We start from the raw sequence: 20,204 nt of genomic DNA on the forward strand, positions 1-20,204 counted from the left end.
CAAAATCAGCACTGAAAGTTGTGGCAGTATGAACAGTGAATTGACTGTGGTTCACTTCGCTTAGAAAAAAAGTGAACGAGCTACATTGTCAAGCTACATTTACATTACTACGTTTTGGTGTAAAATAAATAAAATATACTATGCTATACCAGGTCGACTGTGTGTGTGAATGGGGTAACCCTACTCCATCTACTCGGCTTCGTGACCCAGGTCACCAGGTGGGTTTGATCAGGGTAGACTAGGGTCGATTTCAATGTGAATTGCGCACAACCTGGGTCGCTAACAGCCGGGGCGGGACAAATCATGTGATTGGTTGGAAATGACAGTGGGGCAGTCGTCACAGGTCGCCGCCGACGTTCGCCGCACACTTTGAAAAAACAACAACATGAATGTTGTCTCACTGTGCTTTCACTGTATATTGTGTGTTTGTGTGTGTGTGTGTGTGTGTGTGTGTGTGTGTGTGTGTGTGTGTATATGTGTGTATGTATGTGTATATATATGTATATAATAAATAAATGTAATAATAAATGTAATGGTTATGCATTGCTCCCGGGTTGACCCAGGTATTGTATTGTATTCTATTATTATTTCATGTATATTGTATCCTATTATTTCATGTATATTCTGTATGTGTGCTGTGTGTCTGATATTTTGCTGCTGCAACACCGTAATTTCCCATTTTTTTGGGATCAATAAAAATCTATCTATCTATCTATCTATCTATCTATCTATCTATCTATCTATCTATCTATCTATCTATCTATCTATCTATCTATCTATCTATCTATCTATCTATCTATCTATCTATCTATCTATCTATCTATCTATCTATCTATCTATCTATCTATCTATCTATCTATCTATCTATCTATCTATCTATCTATCTATCTATCTATCTATCTATCTATCTATCTATCTATCTATCTATCTATCTATCTATCTATCTATCTATCTATCTATCTATCTATCTATCTATCTATCTATCTATCTATCTATCTATCTATCTATCTTTCTATCTATCTATCTATCATCTATCTATCTATCTATCTATCTATCTATCTATCTATCTATCTATCTATCTATCTATCTATCTATCTATCTATCTATCTATCTATCTATCTATCTATCTATCTATCTATCTATCTATCTATCTATCTATCTATCTATCTATCTATCTATCTATCTATCTATCTATCTATCTATCTATCTATCTATCTATCTATCTATCTATCTATCTATCTATCTATCTATCTATCTATCTATCTATCTATCTATCACGACCTGGGATATACCCATGTAGACTGGCTTGGTTTGAATACCACCCTAGCCCGACTCTGGTAGGTGGTGTGAAAGGGGAATAAGCTGCTAACGTTACCATGGCAAGTACCAGCAACAGGCGGAGTCTACATGCTGCCTCCTGTTTATGCCCAGTATACCAGAATGTTGATGAGATGTGCGGTTTGGGCGTGGCTTAAAAATCTGCTTGGAAACCAAAACGTAGCAATGTAAATGTAGCCTCAGTGACCACGAATCTTAAAACTGAACTGACCAAAAGCAATTGAGCGATTTAATTACTCATGTAACATGGGTTGTGATGAAAATATGCCAAAAAATAGTTTGAATACAGCTATAAATTAGGTAATTGAGCTGTGTTAGTAGCGAGTGTGAACCCAGACCTTTTGTCCTCCTGGACGGGGGTAGCGGGCTCCTCAGATCCGGCTTCACTGGGAGTCTCTTTTGAAGGCTCGCTCTTGTCTTCTTTCAGGAACACAGCAGCCTCTGGTGTGGGTTTGGAGTGGTCGATGGGAGCGTTGTCTTTCCCCGCCTTCCACAGTTTGTAACGGTCGGGCTGAAATTTGCGTACAAAGACATCCATGGAGATCTTCACCATGTCCTGCCGGCACGAACACTGGAAGGAGCACACAAATCAACATTTTAGTCTAGGTTTCATCCATGGTAGTCTGAGCAGCGCGAAACAAAGCTTTGGGAACAGTTGCATTCACTCTGGGGGCTGATAGTGTTCTCTGGAGTCATTCCGATATTCAGTAGTCTCGCATTGCTAGACCTTCCTCCACACGCTGTGGTTACTTTGTCATCAAAAGTGTATTGGTCTATATCCATGGCGGTTCACTTACGGGATAGTTTCCGTATTTCCGGCGGCAACGGAACAATGCTGTTGATGAAACATTGTTGATATAGACTAGATATTCAGAGGATGATCCTCAGAATGTTAGGTTAAAGGGGCGCTATGCAGTTTTGGCCATTTCTTCGCCGTTTTCTCTCTTTTTGCTCGCAGGTTTCTCTCTAGAGCTCCCCCTACAGCTTGGGAATAGATATTTGGCAGCTCCTATGTTTACTTGTGTCGGAGTCCTCACTCGGTCAGTCTGCCGTTTCCTCTTTCTTTTCCGACAATGCTTTCCTAGCTTTCTGCTTAGTGTGAAAAACTGCAGCGCTACCTTGTTGGCCGGTTCCTGAATGGGCGTATGTGTGCAGTGCCGTGAAGCAATTCGTTACATCGCGAGACCTGATCTCACGCGATACTTCCTGACGCTGAGGCCGGCGGCTAGCAGGCCGAAAGTTGCAAGGATGGTTTTTCCCCTCACAGGTGCTAGGGCGAAGCAAGACGACCACCATTCAACCCGAAAAAAGTCATATAACCATTCACTCCGAAGCTGTTCAGTTAAGGTACATTAAGCTACTGTATAGTTCCCCTTTAAAAAATATTTTAACCTGGACAGGATGAGCCCGACATTGTAGCATTGCTACTGGTAAGGCTTTAAAAACAGAATAATAATTTGCACGTTCCATCCAACACAGACTTCCATATCGCATATTGTTTAATGAACACTTGATATTTGGTTTAGTTCACTTTAAAGTCGGTTTTGATTGCTCATTCTTTTGGTTCATTTAGGCTGGTGTAAAAGCTGTCAATTAAAGCCTTGAGGATGCCAAACAACAGGACCAAGACTATTTGTAAAGAAGGGTCTCTGTGTGCGTCCAGTCACACTCTATGTGGTGCGTCTGTGGTGTGAAAGCAAAAACGAGTGTTTTATAATGACAGATACTGTTTGTGATCAAAAGATAATCTACTATTACATCCATCTGCTGATCACGGGAAGTGTCAATAAATCAGCGGGAGTTCAATCCAGATTAGATTATAATGTTGACGATTTGGCATGGGGATTTTATGGTTCTTCAAAGCTGGTTAAAAAAATCATCTGGAACTGTTAAGTCCTTAAGCCTAAAACCAGCAAGAGTCCAGCTATTGAAAGTAAGCTGGACCATAGTCTGAATCGGCGACAGTTCATGTCCAGGGTAATTGCCAGAACAACAACAAACTTCAAACTACCAAGCTACACGCTAAAATTTTTTTGAAGAACATTTGGATCAAACAACAAGTCAGGCCTGCTTGGTTCTTTCTGGGAATGACTGCAAAGAATATGTTTACGGCATTTCCTCTCTAACTGGGATGTTTTAGGACCGATTGATAGGATTGCTGTGGACGAAGTACACACAGAGATACACTGGGAAGAGCTAATGAGGTTTAACCATGGATCCAGCTAATTTAAATAGCTCACGTTACTGGTTTGTGTCAACAGTTAACTTCATTTAATATTGTATGTGGTGTTTTCTTTTGCGGGGTGCAAATGTTCCACCAAAACAAGTTCCTTCCCGAGACTATTTAGCAGAGCCACCGTCGCTGCGTCCAGAGCTTAGCGCCACCCAAGACGATTGTGTGTCCACAGCAGTGTTTCTGCTAGAAAAAAATTTGTGCCGGTAAGGCTACCTTGGCCAGTCTGACCCACTCCGGATAGATTTTACCGTAATCCCTAATAAGCACCTCACAGGCTGTTGAGAAAGTCAAGCCTCCGTAACCGCGGAGGGCTGTCATCATAAGGATGGTATTATTTGTGGCATTAAAAGGTGCAGTAAGTGATGTTAATCCAATAAACTTTTTGTCAAATTCAGCAAATATCTCCTCACGGTCACATAGCTCTCCGTTTTCTGTGTGCAGTGAAAATAAATCCTGAGTAAATACACAGCCCTGGCTGTGTCAATGGAAAACAAACAGAAAGAAGTGCACCAGCCACAAAACACTATTCCAGCCAGTCAGCACTCAGCCAATCATATAAATGCTGATAATGGTTCCAACTCTTTACTTTTTGTTTGCCTTTATTTCACAATAAGAGCACGCTGTTATTCAAGATAACTTCCTCCATGATTAACAAATCAATCCTCAAACTGCTTTCAAAGAACCTAATCAGCTGGATGGGAATGACTACATTATTTCATCTTGATAACAGCAGTTATCAGTTAGCCTGTATTGGAAAAGCCACATTTGAAGAACAGGGCCCAGAGCTAAACACAGCAACTTTTTTTCCCTTGTTGGTCCGGACCAAATAGGGGTACTACAGCTGTGAATCACAATCAGTCTTGGGCGGTGCTAAGCGCCGGACGGAGCCACGGTGCCTCTACAAAATAGCCTCGGGAAGGAACTTGTTTTGGTGGAAAAATGTCTACGTTCAAAAGTTGTTTTAGTCGTGTAACAGAAAAGTCAGATTGGACAGATAGTCTAGCTAGCTGTCTGGATTTACCCTGCAGAGATCTGAGGAGCAGTTAACCATAGTCCTCAGAAAGCCACCGGAGTTTAGAACGCCAACACAAAGAAAGAAGAAGATGACCATCCAGCGGAATTTCCGACGGCACCGGAGCAATCCCAGAAGTGGAACGCCGTGGATATACTGTAGACTAAAAAGGACCAAACAGCTCAGATGTGAATGCACCCTAAGATTCACAGCTGTTTAAATAAATCAATGATGAACGTACCAGTGTCGCCTGTTTGCCGTAATCAATCCATCGCTGGGTGGCAAAGTTGGTGGACTCGGCACAGTTGAAGCCATGGTTGAAACCTGCGTGATAACCAAACGGGAACGTCACAATGAACTGGCCGGCCTCCTGCGTGACCTGAAAATCACACAGAACAGAGAATTACAAGAGCGGACGCGCCATTTCATTTCAAACTTTCCACCATTGCTTCATGGCATCACTATCACTATATTTAATCATGAGGTTTATTTTCTGCCTGTTTGTTAAAGACGTGAGGTCAACACAAAGTGAATGAAAGGTCACCTTCTCAAATGGTATGCCATATTTCTTCAGGATGGAGGGGGAAATTAAAGTCATCTTGTGGCGCAAGAAGGCTTCGCAGCTCTGAGCATTCCCTGGAAAGAAACCTGGAAATACAGGAAGTCATCCACAACATCAGAGTTAATATAGGGCTGCACAATGTATCGTTTTTTTTTTTTTTTTATCGTCATCGGCATATCAACTGGCACAATAAACATATCGCAAGAGGCTGTGACATATCGCGAAAGACACTCCAGGGTTCAACAATGACGGTTGCCCGATGGCCCGGGGAAAGTAAAACGCCATGTTGAGCAAGTAAATACCGTATACCTACTTGCCCGTTCGGGCATCATCGTATCATTATCGTTTTATTTGAATGTGCCGTTGGCCAACAGTGTTGGGGAAGTTTGCTCGTTACTAGTTACTTCTTAAAAAAGTAAGCCATTACTTTACTTCGTTACCCCCTATGGAAAGTAACTTTTTACGTTACTCGTTACTTTTACGTTACTTTTAAAAGCAGGCGTCTCTGGCAGAGACTGAAGTTAATTATACAAAAACTATCTTTGACCATAGAGCCAATCTGTGGTTTATCAGTGAAGTGTCTGAACTACGCTGCAGACTGGATTCTCTACTGACTGATGCTGATTCATTACGAACGAGTCCAGCGCGGGTTGAATGCAGATGGGCAGGTCATCGGCGTTACACGGTGTACAAGTCTGTATCGACTTGTACCGGTCGCGCAGCCACGATGGTCCGTGCATTGTCGTAGACACATGCAGCCTCTTTTCTGAAAATCCTTGCGTGTCTGTGCGACCGACACAAGTCCACAGCGGTCCGCTGCGTGTAGCCTAGCCTATGTATGAGCCCATCTCCACCGCATCCACCTGTGAGATTGTCAGCTTTGTGTCTGCCTAGCATGCTCTGTTTGGAGGACGGCCAGTCCTCAGCGATGTAGTGGCATGTGTGTGTGTAGCTCTCCGCGCAGAGCGCCGTCCAGCAAAAAGCCACGAAGCTTAAAACGCTCTCAAAAGTTAGCGTTGGCTGCTTCTCACTTGCCATGATTGCTCTGCTACCAGCCTCTGTCACGTACCGTGCGGAGCTTGTGAGCGCGCAGCTGAGAAGGCAGTGTCGCAGTCAAATCTGTCCCTGGGAAAAGTAACGTTGCGGCGAATTGAAAAAGGAACTACGTTTTGTTACCAAATTTTCAGTGGTAGCGTGTTACACTACTTTTTACCTGAAACAGTAGTTACATAACGCGTTACACACAACACTGTTGGCCAATCAAGAATTGTGTTCTACGTTTTTGTTTAAGTTTTTCTTCCGAAGTTTGACAGTTTTTCTAAACTTTTTCCTGACTTTCCTATACAAACATTGTATAGGAGCCAGTCAAAATTTATATAATTTAATAATTTTAATAATTTTTTTTACTTTCCCGACCGGACAAGTGAAAAAAAACCTTAATGTTGAACCCTGCATTTAGAGATTTTGTGTGAGAGTTGAAAGGAAAATGTATAATGTCACTCTTTTTTAATTGCTGCCTTTTATATTGAATTCAATTTTAAATTTGGTTAATGAAAGATTGTTGGAAATGATTTTCTTTCGTTTGTTAAAAATTCAACAAGCAGTTTGTTGTATTTTAGCAGAATACTGAAAGCAGCAGAACTGAGAACACTTTAACATCAGTTTATTTATCCCAAGTAATAACGTTATCGCGATATTCAACAATGTTATCGCATATCAGCCCTGGTATGTATTTTAAGTAGTGCTGTCAGTTAAACGCGTTATTAACGGTGTTAACGCAAACCCATGTTAACGGCGTCAATTTTTTTATCGCGAGATTAATGTTCTTTTTGTCCTAGAAAACTTTGTAGTTTTTTTCACATGCTGTTGCAACAACTAGTAACGTTAGAAAAACTACAACACCACACGGGATCTAGCTAGACCAGAAACAAAACAACAGGCACGCCGCACACACTTGTTTGGGCTTGCGAGCCGGCCAAAGAGTAGTAGGCTAACGTTACGTTTTGAGTGGATGTCGAGCGTGAGATGCCGAAAATGGATGCCAATAAGATTCTGAATGGAAAGTTTATTTTTAAAAAGTTGCCAAATGGTTCCATTGACAAGACCAAAGTGATCTGTGTGTTTTGTTGTCGTGAACTGAGCTATCATCGCAGTACGTCCAGTCTGAAATACCACTTGATGACCAAGCACACAGCTGATGCCAATTCTCCGCCCCCCCTCGTCAAAGCCAGGCGACAAAAGCACAAAGCAAGCCCATCCACTTTTCCATGTTGATACGAGCATTAAAATGAGAAAAAAAAATAGTGGGACAAAAAGAAATCAAGGGACATTTAGAATAGATCAAAATGTGCGATTAACTGCGAGTTAACTATGACATTAATCCGATTAATCGCGATTAAATATTTTAATCGTTTGACAGCACTAATTTGAAGTTATGGACATGAACATAATTACTGTAGTAGCCTAAATGCATTACTGTTGTGGTTTCAGAGGTACTTTCCATATGTGTGGAGGTTCACCGGAAGCACTTCCTCTTTGAAACCACTGAGCATGACAAGCTGAAGGGCGTTGTGGGACCCAGTGGTTAAAATGTATCTGAGTAACAATAGTGTAACTGATCCATTCTCATAGGGGATTCAAGACAAAATGGGATAAGTGCCTGTTGTGACACATTCAAATCCATCTAAGGAGCAAGAAGCCATCACGTACCCTTAGCAAGTCGTTCCAGTCTTTTCCCATGCTCCGGTGGAACAACATACCTGCAGAGCAACACAAACACAAGTATATCAAATATGATTATGGCTTTGATATTGACAGGACAAAACAGATATATGCTTCCTTATGGTGGCCAAATGTTTTAGAGAATGAAGCCTAATAACCACAGAGGCTCTCAACAATGTCATCATTCATTGCAGGGTTACTGTAGTACTTCAAGGCCGGGACCACCAATACATTCATCAACAATTAGCAAAAGCACAAAGAAATAGATAAGTAAAATAGCTTAATCTTGATGGGTTCTATCTTCCATTAAAGATGTTTCAGTGTATCTGAATGAATCTGCACACATCAGTAACTGGCCTGAAATCAGATGTGTTTCTTTCGTTTCTATTTATGTCCTCCAGCAAACACAAAGCTTATTTACATGGCACTATCATTTAGCTAATAAAAGTTCTCTTTCCCAATTTGCTTTTTTGTAGGGCTGCTCCCTCTTAGTCGACTAATCGGTCGTTTTGGTCTTAGTCAACTTAGATTTCTTTAGTCGAGTAGTCATGTTTTATGCTTTTTTCATGCTGAATGACTTATTTCCAAGAAACATACGAGCACATCTCTGGTAAACACAAGAATTAAAGTGGTGCTTTTCCATGACTCTTTGTGGAGAAACTCAGATTTACAGATCTGTCGATTAAATCAACTAATCGATTAGTCGATACAGTTGAATGAGTGTTAGTCGACTAAGAATTTCTTTAATCGAGCACAGCCCTACTTTTTTGCCATGTTCTCTTACGGTAAATATAAAAACTACAGATGCATATAAATATATCTATATCGATATATGAGGCTAGATATCGTCTTAAATTTTGGATATCGTAATATCGTGATATGGCTCAATTGCTGTCTTTTCCTGGACTGTTCTAGCTGTTCTATTATTTGCCTTTACCCACATAGTTACTATATCAACATAACTGATGATTATTTATCAAAAACCTCATTGTGTGCATATTTTGTGAAAGCACCAATTGTCAACCCTACAATATCGCCGCAATATCGATTATCGAGGTATTTGGTCAACGACTGTACCAGGACTTTGGCTCTCCAAAGTGCAGGTAGTTGATGCTGTACAGATCCATGTCCTCCGTGTGCCACGCGAAGGCGCTCTTCCACATCCCAAAGTAAAGGTACGGCGTGTTGACTCCTTTGATCTTGATCCCGCTCTCGTTCTCCACAGTGTCCAGAATGGTGTTGAGGCGGCCGATGTTCCATTCAGCCACATCCTGTAAAAGGAGGGATTCAGCAGAGGTTGTAAGGTCTGGAATGAGGTTGATCACACTATAAAAAAAAATCTTTAGCGGTGTCGGATCCCTATCACGGAAATAGGAAATAGTAGTGGTGTTTGAATTCTCCGTGGTTAATTTCATTCACTCTATCAGAGATCTTCAACAGGGGGTCACACACATACACGTAACCGGCACATCTACTGACGCAACAATACTTACAGTGAGTGTCCCAAATCTCGTTTGGTCGTTCCCCATATAGTTCACTATTTAATAAACACTATATAGGGAATAGTGAGTGATTATGATTGTACTTGTCTTTAACTTTTGTGAATAAATTGAACTTAAGTCACAATTGCACAATAACCAAAGACAGTTGAGTGTGTGGGCATAAAATCGAAAGGGTCTGTTTTAACACGGTGAAGAGATGTAAGTTCCAGTTGGTGGCCTTATCCACCCTATTACCACTCACTTAGTCTCGCATAAATGTAATGTAATGTATCCTTTCGCGCAAGGGGAAATTACAATGTTTTCACTCTGTTCTTATTACACATATTACACACATCCCTGAATTACACACACATGCTCAGTACCTATACATGCACTAATGGAGAGATGTCAGAGTGAGGGAGCTGCCCATGGAAAGGAGCCCCGAGCAGTTGGGGGTTCGGTGCCTTGCTCAAGAGCACCTTGGCAGTGCCCAGGAGGTGAACTGGCACCTCTCCAGCTACCAGTCCACCACCATACTTTGGTCCGTATGGGGACTTGAACCTTCCTCCACAGCGCTGCGGAGGAGGGTCTGGCTAGTCCACACAGCCTTCCCGGGATGGGAGAAGAACTTGTTTTGGACTCTGGAATTGAAATAGCTGTTGAGTTTGTGATGAGAATTTTACTCCAAAAAAAAAAAACACAACAAAATTTGATTGTCGGTTCTAGCTCGGAGGATGTTTCTCGAATCGACCAGAGTTTAGAACGCCATTACAAAGAAAGAGAAAGGTGACGGACATCCAGCCGAAAACGAGGGACATCCGGCGGAATTTCCGGCGGCCTCGGAACAATCCTGTTGACGAAACGTCATAGATCTAGATTACCACTCACTGGATCATACAGTGTTCCGCTGACATCGGCCCCATAAAGGGGGTGGTTGAAGGTCAGGTTCTTCCAAAACTTCCTCTCCAACTCGCCAAAATCCACGTATCGGGGATTGCAGAACCTGCAATGAGAAATCCGAGAAGAGAACTCGTTTGGTATTTTAAAGTGTACATATTATGAAAAAAATCACTTTTTCTGGGATTTGGGGTATTATTTTGTGTCTCTGGTGCTTCCACACGCATACGAACTTGGAAAAAAAAAACATCCATGCTGTTTTGAGTGAGATACGGGTTTCTGAATGTAACCTGCCTTAAGTCTCCGGGTGAGCTGTTCAAAATCTGCAGGGCTTTCTACGTCAGGAGCTGAGACGAGGTGGCTAACCGCTAGCATGCTACCTCGTTCTCAATGGCAAAACACTGATACAACACACCAGGGCTCCAGACTGTGACCAAATAGTCGCATTTTGCAACCAAAATTTGAGAGTGTGCAACTGAATTTTACATCCAGTTGCACATGTGCGACCAGTAAATTTGCCCCCTTTTTTTTTTTCTTTTTTACACGTTAAATGTTGAAATTTTGTTACCTGAGAGCGCGTAAGCGCAAGCTTATCTGTCCTCTCTGAAAATTGACAGAGAGCAGAGCTCTGACACACACACACACACACACACACACATACACACCTGCAGACGATGCAAACTATGTCGGCTCTGCAGTTTTGTTGAAGTCACAGTGAGTCACGGAAATGCCGATAAAGTGGTTTCAAGTGTGGTTACAGTTTTTCATAACTTGATGCAGACAGCGTTTGCTGTGATATAATATTAATGGCGAGATGAAAGCGGTCGCAGTGCTGTTGACGTTACACTTCCTCGGAGACGAGCAGCAGGCACAGTGGTTTCTCTGACCTGGGGACTGACTGACAGGCTGAGGTTGGAAGGCGAGGCAACTTTATTACTACAGCACCTTTCAGCAACAAGGCAATTCAAAGTGCTTTACATGAAACATTAAAGAGCAGTTAAATAAACGGTCATGATGAAAATAAAACAGGCTAAAAAAAAAAACTGACTAGCTAGCAGTGCTTACCTAGCTACTGCACATACATGTGCGACTCCCAACAAAGATAGGAACAGAAGTGTGATGTCTCACTCTGTAGCTAAAACAGAGACCTGAACACACAGGGTGAAAAGTGGAGCTGCAGCAATGTGCAGTACAACAAAAACATGGTGTTTTTTGAAAATTAAACCATGTAAACCTATTCTGATATAACCTAAATACAATTATGAACCTGAAAATGAGCATAATATGGACGCTTTAAATAATAGGCTTATGTAAATCATGTACAGTACAGGTTGTCTACATTATAATCATATTGTAGAGCTGGGCAATATATCAATTGATATATGAGACTAGGTATCGTCTTAGATTTTGACTATTGTAATATGGCATAAGTCTTGTCTTTCCCTGGTTTTAAAGGCTGCGTCACAGTAAAGTGTTGTCATTTTCTGACCTTTCCAGACTGTTCTAGCTGTTCTAGTATTTGCATTTACCCACGTAGTCATTGAATCCACATCTACTGATAATTATTTATCTAAATTCTCATTGGGAAAATATTTTGCGAAAGCACCAATAGTCCAACCTACAATATCGTCGACATTGAGGTATTTGGTCAAAAATACTGTGATATTTGATTTTGCCCAGCCTTAAATGACCTGTCTCTCTTGGTTACCTGTTATAGTTACGCTGTTATAGTCCTAGACTGCCGGGGGACTTCCTTCCTTTGACACACTGAGCTGCTCTCTCTTCTCCCTTTCTATTACTATTACTATTTGTGTGCAGCCCGTCCCAGAAATGCTTGTTACTAATCCTAGCTTCTGGGGAGTTTACTCCCCGGAGTCCTTATGCTTTTTTTTTCCCCCAGCGTATTTCCATGGAGAACGTTTGCACCAAGACCCTGGTTGCAGCTGTCGCCGTGGTCCTGCTGCACTCCCTGCTGAGCTCAGCGATGCCCTGCAATGTCATGCTGCGTCCTGCTGAACCCTGCAGCTTCCCGCTACATCCAGTCACTGTTCCATTATTAATGTGACTACTATCTCCACTGTTCATCACACCCCAACCGCTCGTGCGACACCGCCTACCAAGAGCCTGGGTCTGTCCGAGGTTTCTTCCCAAGAGGGAGTTTTTCCTCGCCACTGTCGCACTGCTTGCTCTTGAGGGAATTACTGGAATTGTTGGAATTGTTGGGGCTTTGTAAAATATAGAGTGTGGTCTAGACCTACTCTATCTGTAAAGTGTCTCGAGATAACTTATGTTATGATTTGATACTATAAATAAAATTGAATTGAATTGAATTGAATTGAATTAATTCATTGTGGGAAAAATGTTCATCAATCCACTGCGGTTCATAGTTTGACTATGTAAACTGACTTGTCCAGGTTGGAGGTCTTGCGGAACTCGTGGACCGTCATCGGCTTCTTCTGGATGTTGTACTGTGTGAACAGTCCCGACTGGCCCGTCACCACCTGCTGAATGGGAGCAGGAATCACCAGGTCGTCGATGTCATCGTATGTCCGTCTAGGTTTCCAGCTTTTGGGTGGAATAACCTGCAAAGGAAGAACAGCGCAGGAACAGAATGACAAACAGCCTTTCTGTTGGAGAAGAGAAACTCAGAGCAGCGGAGCAATGAGCAGGGCTGAAACGATCCCTCAAGTAACTCAAATATTGCGATTACTAAAACTCATCAATGCACATTTCTTTTGTGGTGATGCCGGGCTTCGGAGCAGCGGCCTGTGGGTCCAGAAGACTGCTCTCTCCACATTACATGTAAATCACGCTATCTTTCCCCCCTCAAACCCTCAAACTTCAAACCAAAACATTGAAAGAAAGAAAAAAATAAACAACTGGGAATGAGACTTTCTGTTTGGTTTATGTGTTTACCGTGGTATGAAATTAGGTCTCAAGAATCTTAGAATTTCACGGGTATTGGTGTTGACTGCCAAGTTTCTGGTATCGTGACATCCCTAGTTGCTTCACAGTAAAAGAATAACAAAGGATAATCTTCTTTGGAAGACTTTTACTGTGAAGCAGCCACAGGAAGCGTTGGATTTGCATTAAGATCATACTAAGAATCCCAAAAAATGTCTACTACTCTCTTTCTTTGGCAGAGTGTTGGTTCAGGCAATGAGTTGGGCTAAATTACATTTTCAACTTAAGTCCATTTTCTATACTCACTATCACTACGAACCAGTGTTGTAGTACTCAAGATCGGCCTTGGTCTTAAAGTGCTCATATTATGCTTTTTGGCTTCTTCCCTTTCCTTTATTGTGTTATATATGTTTTTGTGCACGTTATAGGTTTACAAAGTGAAAAAGCCCAAAGTCCACCCCAAAAGGACTTACCATCTCCAACAGAAAACACTGTTCACAAACTGCTCCAAACAGCTCTATTGTATGATTTCCGTGACGAATAATGCTCGCCTAGCTGCTAGCATGGCACGCCCTCATACTCTGCAACTGACTAGCTAGCAGTGCTTACCTAGCTACTGCACATACATGTGCGACTCCCAACAAAGATAGGAACAGAAGTGTGATGTCTCACTCTGTAGCTAAAACAGAGAGCTCAACACACAGGGTGAAAAGAGGAGCTGCAGCAATGTGTAGTACAAAAAACATATGCTGTTTTTGGAAAATTAAACCATGTAAACCTATTCTGGTACAACCTCTAAATACAATTATGAACCTGAAAATGAATATAATATGAGCACTTTAAAACTGGTCTCAAGACCACTTTTCCGAGACTTCTCGTCTCGGAATCGGCCGCATTTTTACTCGGCCAAGTCTCCGTCTCAGATAAAGAGGATTCGGGATTTTATTTCAAGACCGGTAAAGATCACAACTTCAGGGATATCACTAAACTGCCTGTGTATCGTCTGATTTATGTGTTAACATGATTACTGTGATTGGATGTAAAACTTTCTGCTTCAAATGCAACCAATAACTTTGACTCATTTCTAGTTTGAAATGTGTTACTGTTAACCCCCTCTCCCCGCCCCCCCTTAACGCACTCCCAAAGTGAATGTAGGTAGGGAGATGATCCTCGGTAATAACATTTTATTTATAACATTTTTAAAAGAGATTTTGCAATAACAACATCTAAAAGAAAGCACATATTTGTGAAAAGAAATATTAGCTATGCATATTAGCTAGTTTTGTATATACTGTATGTTTCAGTTGTTTGGTCTGGTCTTGACTCGGTCTCGCCCTGCCTTGGTCTTGGTCTTGTCTCGGTCTCTATACACTCTGGTCGTGGTAAAGACTTAGTCTCGGTTTAGGTGGTCTTGACTACAACAGTGCTATGAACTACTAATTACTAACTACTCAGCCAACAGCATTGGCTAATAATGATGCCCCATTTAATCATAAAACTACTACAAGTTATTATACATATATATTATTATACATAGTACAATATATAGAAAAATATCAGATCAATCAGAAGTCATTGTATCGTAATAACCTGACAAAATACAATAGACCCTACTTACTTTTGCCATTCCAGCTTTGTGTGCTCCTTGTGACTCCATATAGGCGATGTACCGGCTGAAGTCCTTGAACTCCTCTTTGGAGGGCTGGAACGTCATTATCCTGGAGCCTGCGCCTTGCGCTGGCGTGTCTGTAGTCATCTTGGGTTTGTTACTTTGACCTCAACTCTGATTGGTGGAAAACATGGACATGATTAGGGATCGACCGATACTGGTTTTGCAAGGCCGATACCGATTATGAATAGTTAATAAAACCGATAACCTATATTTGGAACTAATATGCATATACAGTGAAAATGAAAATGTTTAAGTCAAAATTAAGATTTTGGAATGGTACAAAGTCCAACACAAAACTTTGTTTAGATGCTTAAAGCAATTATTTAATAAATTAAAAACTTTCAACATAATACTATATGTTGTGGGCGGGACATTAAAGGTGCACTATGAGTTCCTGCATGGTTGCTTCTGTTGACGTTCCAAGTAAATACCAAACAAAACAGAGCAAGCTCGCCCCTACCCCCATGTTTCCATATCGGTCATGACTAACTGACTAACTGTCACTAACTCCCACCCCCTCCCTCAACCATCTTGTCGGTGATTGGCTGGAGTGGTTTGTTGTATCGTGCACAGCCTGTGCCCCTAGCTTTTGTTTGACGTTTACGACCCCTGTGTTGTCTCCCGAGACCGGGCTTTATCACAGTGTATTCAGGGCAGCTAGCGGATCAAGGAGAGATGCCTACTATTTGAGACAAAAATGTAATCTTGCTGAAACCGTGCAGGAACTCATAGTGCACCTTTAAGTCAGACTCAGTGGCGAGTGAAACTGAAGCAGAGGGACAGACACAGAGCTGTAGCCGAGCCAAAGTAGCACACTTTTTAATTTATTAACTTCATCGGTTATCAGACAAATAAAACGCTGATACAGACAATCTGCCAAAATATCGATAATCAGCCAGGACCGATAATTGGTCTATCCTTAGACATGATCATGAAAACATTTAGATTACGTGTCTGACAGTTGCATGTCTGATGGGCTCACTTTAATGCACTTGCATAAAGTCTTTTTTTAGCCTGTGTGCCATCATTTGACAGTACAGACCATCTCAAGCACACTGCTGAAGTTGCTCTCCGATTCAGGAGTAAAGGGGAAAGTTAAGAGATATTATAACTTGGCCAGTTCTCCGTTGTTTCACCACTTAAAAATTATAGAAACAGTACCAGATTATCATAGTTACAGCCCCAAAGCTGTTACACTCCTTAGCAGATTTGTGAAACTTTTATTCCGTTTGTGAAAACAGAATGAAAGGATATTTCACAGCTGTTTCCAAAAACCACTACACTCTGACTTGTCAAACCTGAACCTGAAATTAACAGGCAGCCCAAGGGAACTTTCAGAATTGTGAAACCTTTTATTCTATTTCTGTTTTTCTCCATGCCAGACCACACAAGAACAGAAACCGCTAGACTTAAACCTAGTCAAACATTGTCTTAATTATTATAAACCAAAAGACAATTTATAACCCAGAGTTGTAACTTCCTCTATTCTATTTGTGAAAACAAATTGTATTATTAGTATTTACGGAAATTACAAAAATAGTCACTCCTATTTTGCATTTACCCAAGTTCCCCCTTAGCTACTATGTTACAAAAGACTTTCTCCAACTTAGACCTCCAATTTGACTACCTTAGTTAAGTAATGTGCATTAAAAACAATCATTTTGTTTTGAGTTGACCAACCGAGAAGTTATTCAACTTTGAGCTAACGGGCAACGTATTTCAACTCAAGCATTACGGACTTTACTTATAAAAATAAAAAACCTTAAGACTTAGCTAGCGGTTCCCCGTATAATGTGATTGGATACAGTCCTGATATGCTCGGTCTGTGATTGGTTGAATACCCTGTCTGTTAAACCGTGGCCCACTGACAGCGCTGCTCCACGGAAAAATATGAAGCTAACGTTACGTTAGTCCGCTGGCTAACATGCTAACTGGAAGATAGCTTGCTCTCAGTCTCAGGAATTAAAAGTGTAGTCAACAAAAACCAAACCACTGTCATATTCAGGAGTAGACTGCACGTCACTAACATTTACAGACAATGCGAGTCTTCCCGTCAAACCAGATAGTCATTTATTGAAAGCAACCGCTAAGTGTGTAACGTTAGATCTGACAGCTGCCTCTGCTCTCAGCTAGCAAACATGGCTTGTTGCTGACCGCCAGTTTTTGTGCCCAAACTTAGAGTTACTTCTAATTTCCTAAAAACGAACTCATTCTAAAGTGTCAAACATTAACTTACACTAGCTGAATTGCAGACGTGTTGTTTTTTTTCTCAGATCACAGGTAGTAGAGTAGAAATACAGACATCATCAGTCCGGGTGGAAAAGACAGTCCTCCATTATTCCAATGACGCATGCCCAGTGTGTGTTTGTTTACATGCTGCTCAGCGGGAGGGGCTTCCGTAGTCCCCCAGCCAATCACAAGCCCTCTCCTCCAGACCATGCCTGTACCCAGGTTTGCAAGTCTGTCCGAGATTTAAAACACACACACACACACACACACACACACACACACACACACACACACACACACACACACACACACACACACACACACACACACACACACACAAAAATTCTGAAAATGCTATTTTACTGTATCTAAAGTTCCTTAGTCAAATGATGTACTTATGAGAGGCATCCAAATAATTGTTAATTTTTTTGAAAATTAAAAATATCTTAACGTGAATCCAACATATTATTAGTAAATAGGTAGTCACTGAGATAGCCATCCACACATACAGTTAATCGTAAGGATTTACTGTGCCACATGTATGTGTATCATTAAAACATGATTTATAAAATAATGACAACAATTATTAGGATATTTTACTGTAATAGCTAAGTATTCTATGCAAAAGGCTTTAGGCCACCCTACACGTTATTTTAGGCCCAGTTTAATATGCAATTTCGTTTTAGACAATATTTGCTCCATCTCTCTTTTAGTTAAGGGGTACTTGGCTTAAAAAACATTGAATACCCCTGGTCTAAATGTCAAGTCAAATCAGTTTGTATATAGCCCCCTTAAAACGTACACAGCCTGATGTACAAAACATAATCAGTTTCTAAAATATGACACATTGGTATAAACTACTCAACATAAAGTAGTTCCAATTGGTTCCTTGACCACAAAATGAAATGCTGTTTACACGCATGATTCTTGCACTTTTTCGGGGATTGGGGTTTTACCCACATGGTTAAATGCACTTATTGTAAGTTACAAAAAAGCTAAATAAATGTAATGTAATGCAACATTTTATAATAACCATCATACATAAAAAGTTAATTGATAGTTAATTAAACTTTAGTTAATACTTATTTTACTGTAAACAAACAACGTAGGAAAGCTTTTTTGCACACCTCTTTTGTCAGGCAGGTGTGTGGGATATGATCAAAAGTAGCAGATCAGAAGCTTAGAGAAAGTCCCGCACACTGACCATTACGCAAGCGATAATTTATTTAGAAAAATACAACGTTTCGGTCTTGGACCTTCATCAGGTAAATGTAAACTGTAAACAAACAACGAAATGATTTATAATGTTGACTAGTTATTAGTAAAGTTATAATCTATGCTATTTTATAAGTAGTTTAGTGTAATATGAAAGTATGAGTTTGTAGAAAGTAACCCTTCTTCACTTCCAAAAATCCATTTGTCCTCACATGCTCAGAGGCATTTTTATCTTTTGAAACTTCTCAGATCAATAATGGCCTTGGCAAATTAGCTTAGTTTTTTTTACACCAAATGCATGGAACAAAGTACAACAGATATTCAAAAAAGATGGGTGTGTGTCGGCGATGCTGGATGATATGGTTGTTGTACAGTGTTCCTGCTTCAGTTAATCCATAGACGTGGCTGTTATGTATTTTGTTTTTATTTGACATATCTATATTTTATTGTTTTGTATTGCTGTTGAAGAGCTTCATGCTCAGTCAATTTCCCCTGAATAAATGATGATGATCATGTAACATTCATTTGGGCCCATTACATATTTTTTGTGGTGTATACAAGAGACGGTTATTTGATTATTAGTGTGATAATAGCTATATCTAAATAATGTTTATAGATGCTTCACAAAGTATTCATTACCCATTGACACGGTATTACAATCAACTGTTGCAACTTTACTTTATAATAGCCATCCAATGATTTTACTTTGGTAGCCTAACATTTTAAAGCGCCCATATTATGCTCATTTTCAGGTTCATAATTGTATTTTAAGGTTGTACCAGAATAGATTTACATGGTTTAATTTTCAAAAAACACCATATTTTTGTTGTACTGCACAGCTCTCTCTCACTGCTGCAGATCCTCTTTTCACCTGGTCTCTGTTTTAGCTACAGAGTGAGACCTCTTTTCTTCTTTCTTTAATTAAAGTGATGGTTCGGAGTAATTTCACCCTAGGGTCCTTTGCACCATGATCTCGAGCCAAACACCCCCCCAGAAGCTTTTTTCACCTGGGTCGAACATTGGGAGCGTTAGCGTAGCGTAGCGTTATCAGCTGAATAGCTTAGCGCAGAGGCTAATGGATCCGAAGTGTCTCTTAACATTACCCCACTAATAATGCCCGAAATGATACTAAACGTCTACAGTAGTACAAATAGGTTATGCACTCATAAAACGATGGATTGTAAAATTTGTAAGTACACCAGAAGTTTATGTAAATAACACTTGCCTATTGGCTTCTGCTCTCTGCTGCTGCTGCTGCTGCTGCTGTTACTACCGGGCAGTAAGAGTGCTTAGGGACATCTACAAATTACAACACCGAAAAGAGATGCAACAAAAATATTTATTAATTTAATGATTAAATAAGGTAATGTCTCCAAACTTACCTCAATTATTACTTGTCTCCTGCTAGTTATACTACAGCACTTACTTTAAAAAATAAGTTAAATTAAAAAATATTTTTGTTGCATCTCTTTTCGGTGTTGTAATTTGTAGATGTCCCTAAGCACTCGTCTTACAGCAGCAACAACAACAGCAGAGAGCAGAAGCCAGCAGGCAAGTGTTATTTACATAAACTTCTGGTGTACTTACAAACTTTACAATCCATGCGTTTATGAGTGCATAACCTATATATACTAGTGTAGACCTTTGGTATCATTTGGGGCATTATTAGTGGGGTAATGTTAAGAGACACTTCGGATCCATTAGCCTCTGCGCTAAGCTATTCAGCGGCTAACGCTACTCTACGCTAACTCTCCCAATGTTAGACCCAGGTGAAAAAAGCTTCTGGGGGGGTGTTTGGCTCGAGGTCATGGTGCAAAGGACCCTAGGGTGAAATTACTCCGAACCATCACTTTAACCTATTTTATCTGCTTTTATATGTTTAACTGTTTTAACTGCTCTTTATTCGCGTATTTATCTCTCAGTTCTTTAAATTCTTA

General features: G+C 40.6%; 1 protein-coding gene across 2 annotated transcripts in view; it reads right to left on the reverse strand.

Moving 5' to 3' along the window:
- The window catches only part of kdm4aa (lysine (K)-specific demethylase 4A, genome duplicate a), a 49,517-nt gene extending 32,346 nt beyond the window's left edge, over positions 1-17,171 (reverse strand). For both annotated transcript variants that reach the window (XM_039811555.1, XM_039811554.1), the window contains exons 1-9: positions 17,060-17,171; positions 14,770-14,934; positions 12,654-12,829; positions 10,239-10,353; positions 8,947-9,140; positions 7,858-7,907; positions 5,131-5,234; positions 4,828-4,965; positions 1,677-1,909 (exon numbers count right to left, since the gene is read on the reverse strand). In XM_039811555.1, coding sequence (XP_039667489.1) covers positions 1,677-1,909; positions 4,828-4,965; positions 5,131-5,234; positions 7,858-7,907; positions 8,947-9,140; positions 10,239-10,353; positions 12,654-12,829; positions 14,770-14,907 — 1,148 coding nt within the window. In that variant the 5' untranslated portion in view covers positions 14,908-14,934; positions 17,060-17,171. The remainder of the gene's footprint in view (positions 1-1,676; positions 1,910-4,827; positions 4,966-5,130; positions 5,235-7,857; positions 7,908-8,946; positions 9,141-10,238; positions 10,354-12,653; positions 12,830-14,769; positions 14,935-17,059) is intronic.
- Positions 17,172-20,204: the final 3,033 nt, after the last annotated feature.

The sequence above is a fragment of the Perca fluviatilis genome, chromosome 9, assembly GCF_010015445.1.
Source record: "Perca fluviatilis chromosome 9, GENO_Pfluv_1.0, whole genome shotgun sequence".
In the NCBI taxonomy this organism is placed as follows: domain Eukaryota; kingdom Metazoa; phylum Chordata; class Actinopteri; order Perciformes; family Percidae; genus Perca; species Perca fluviatilis.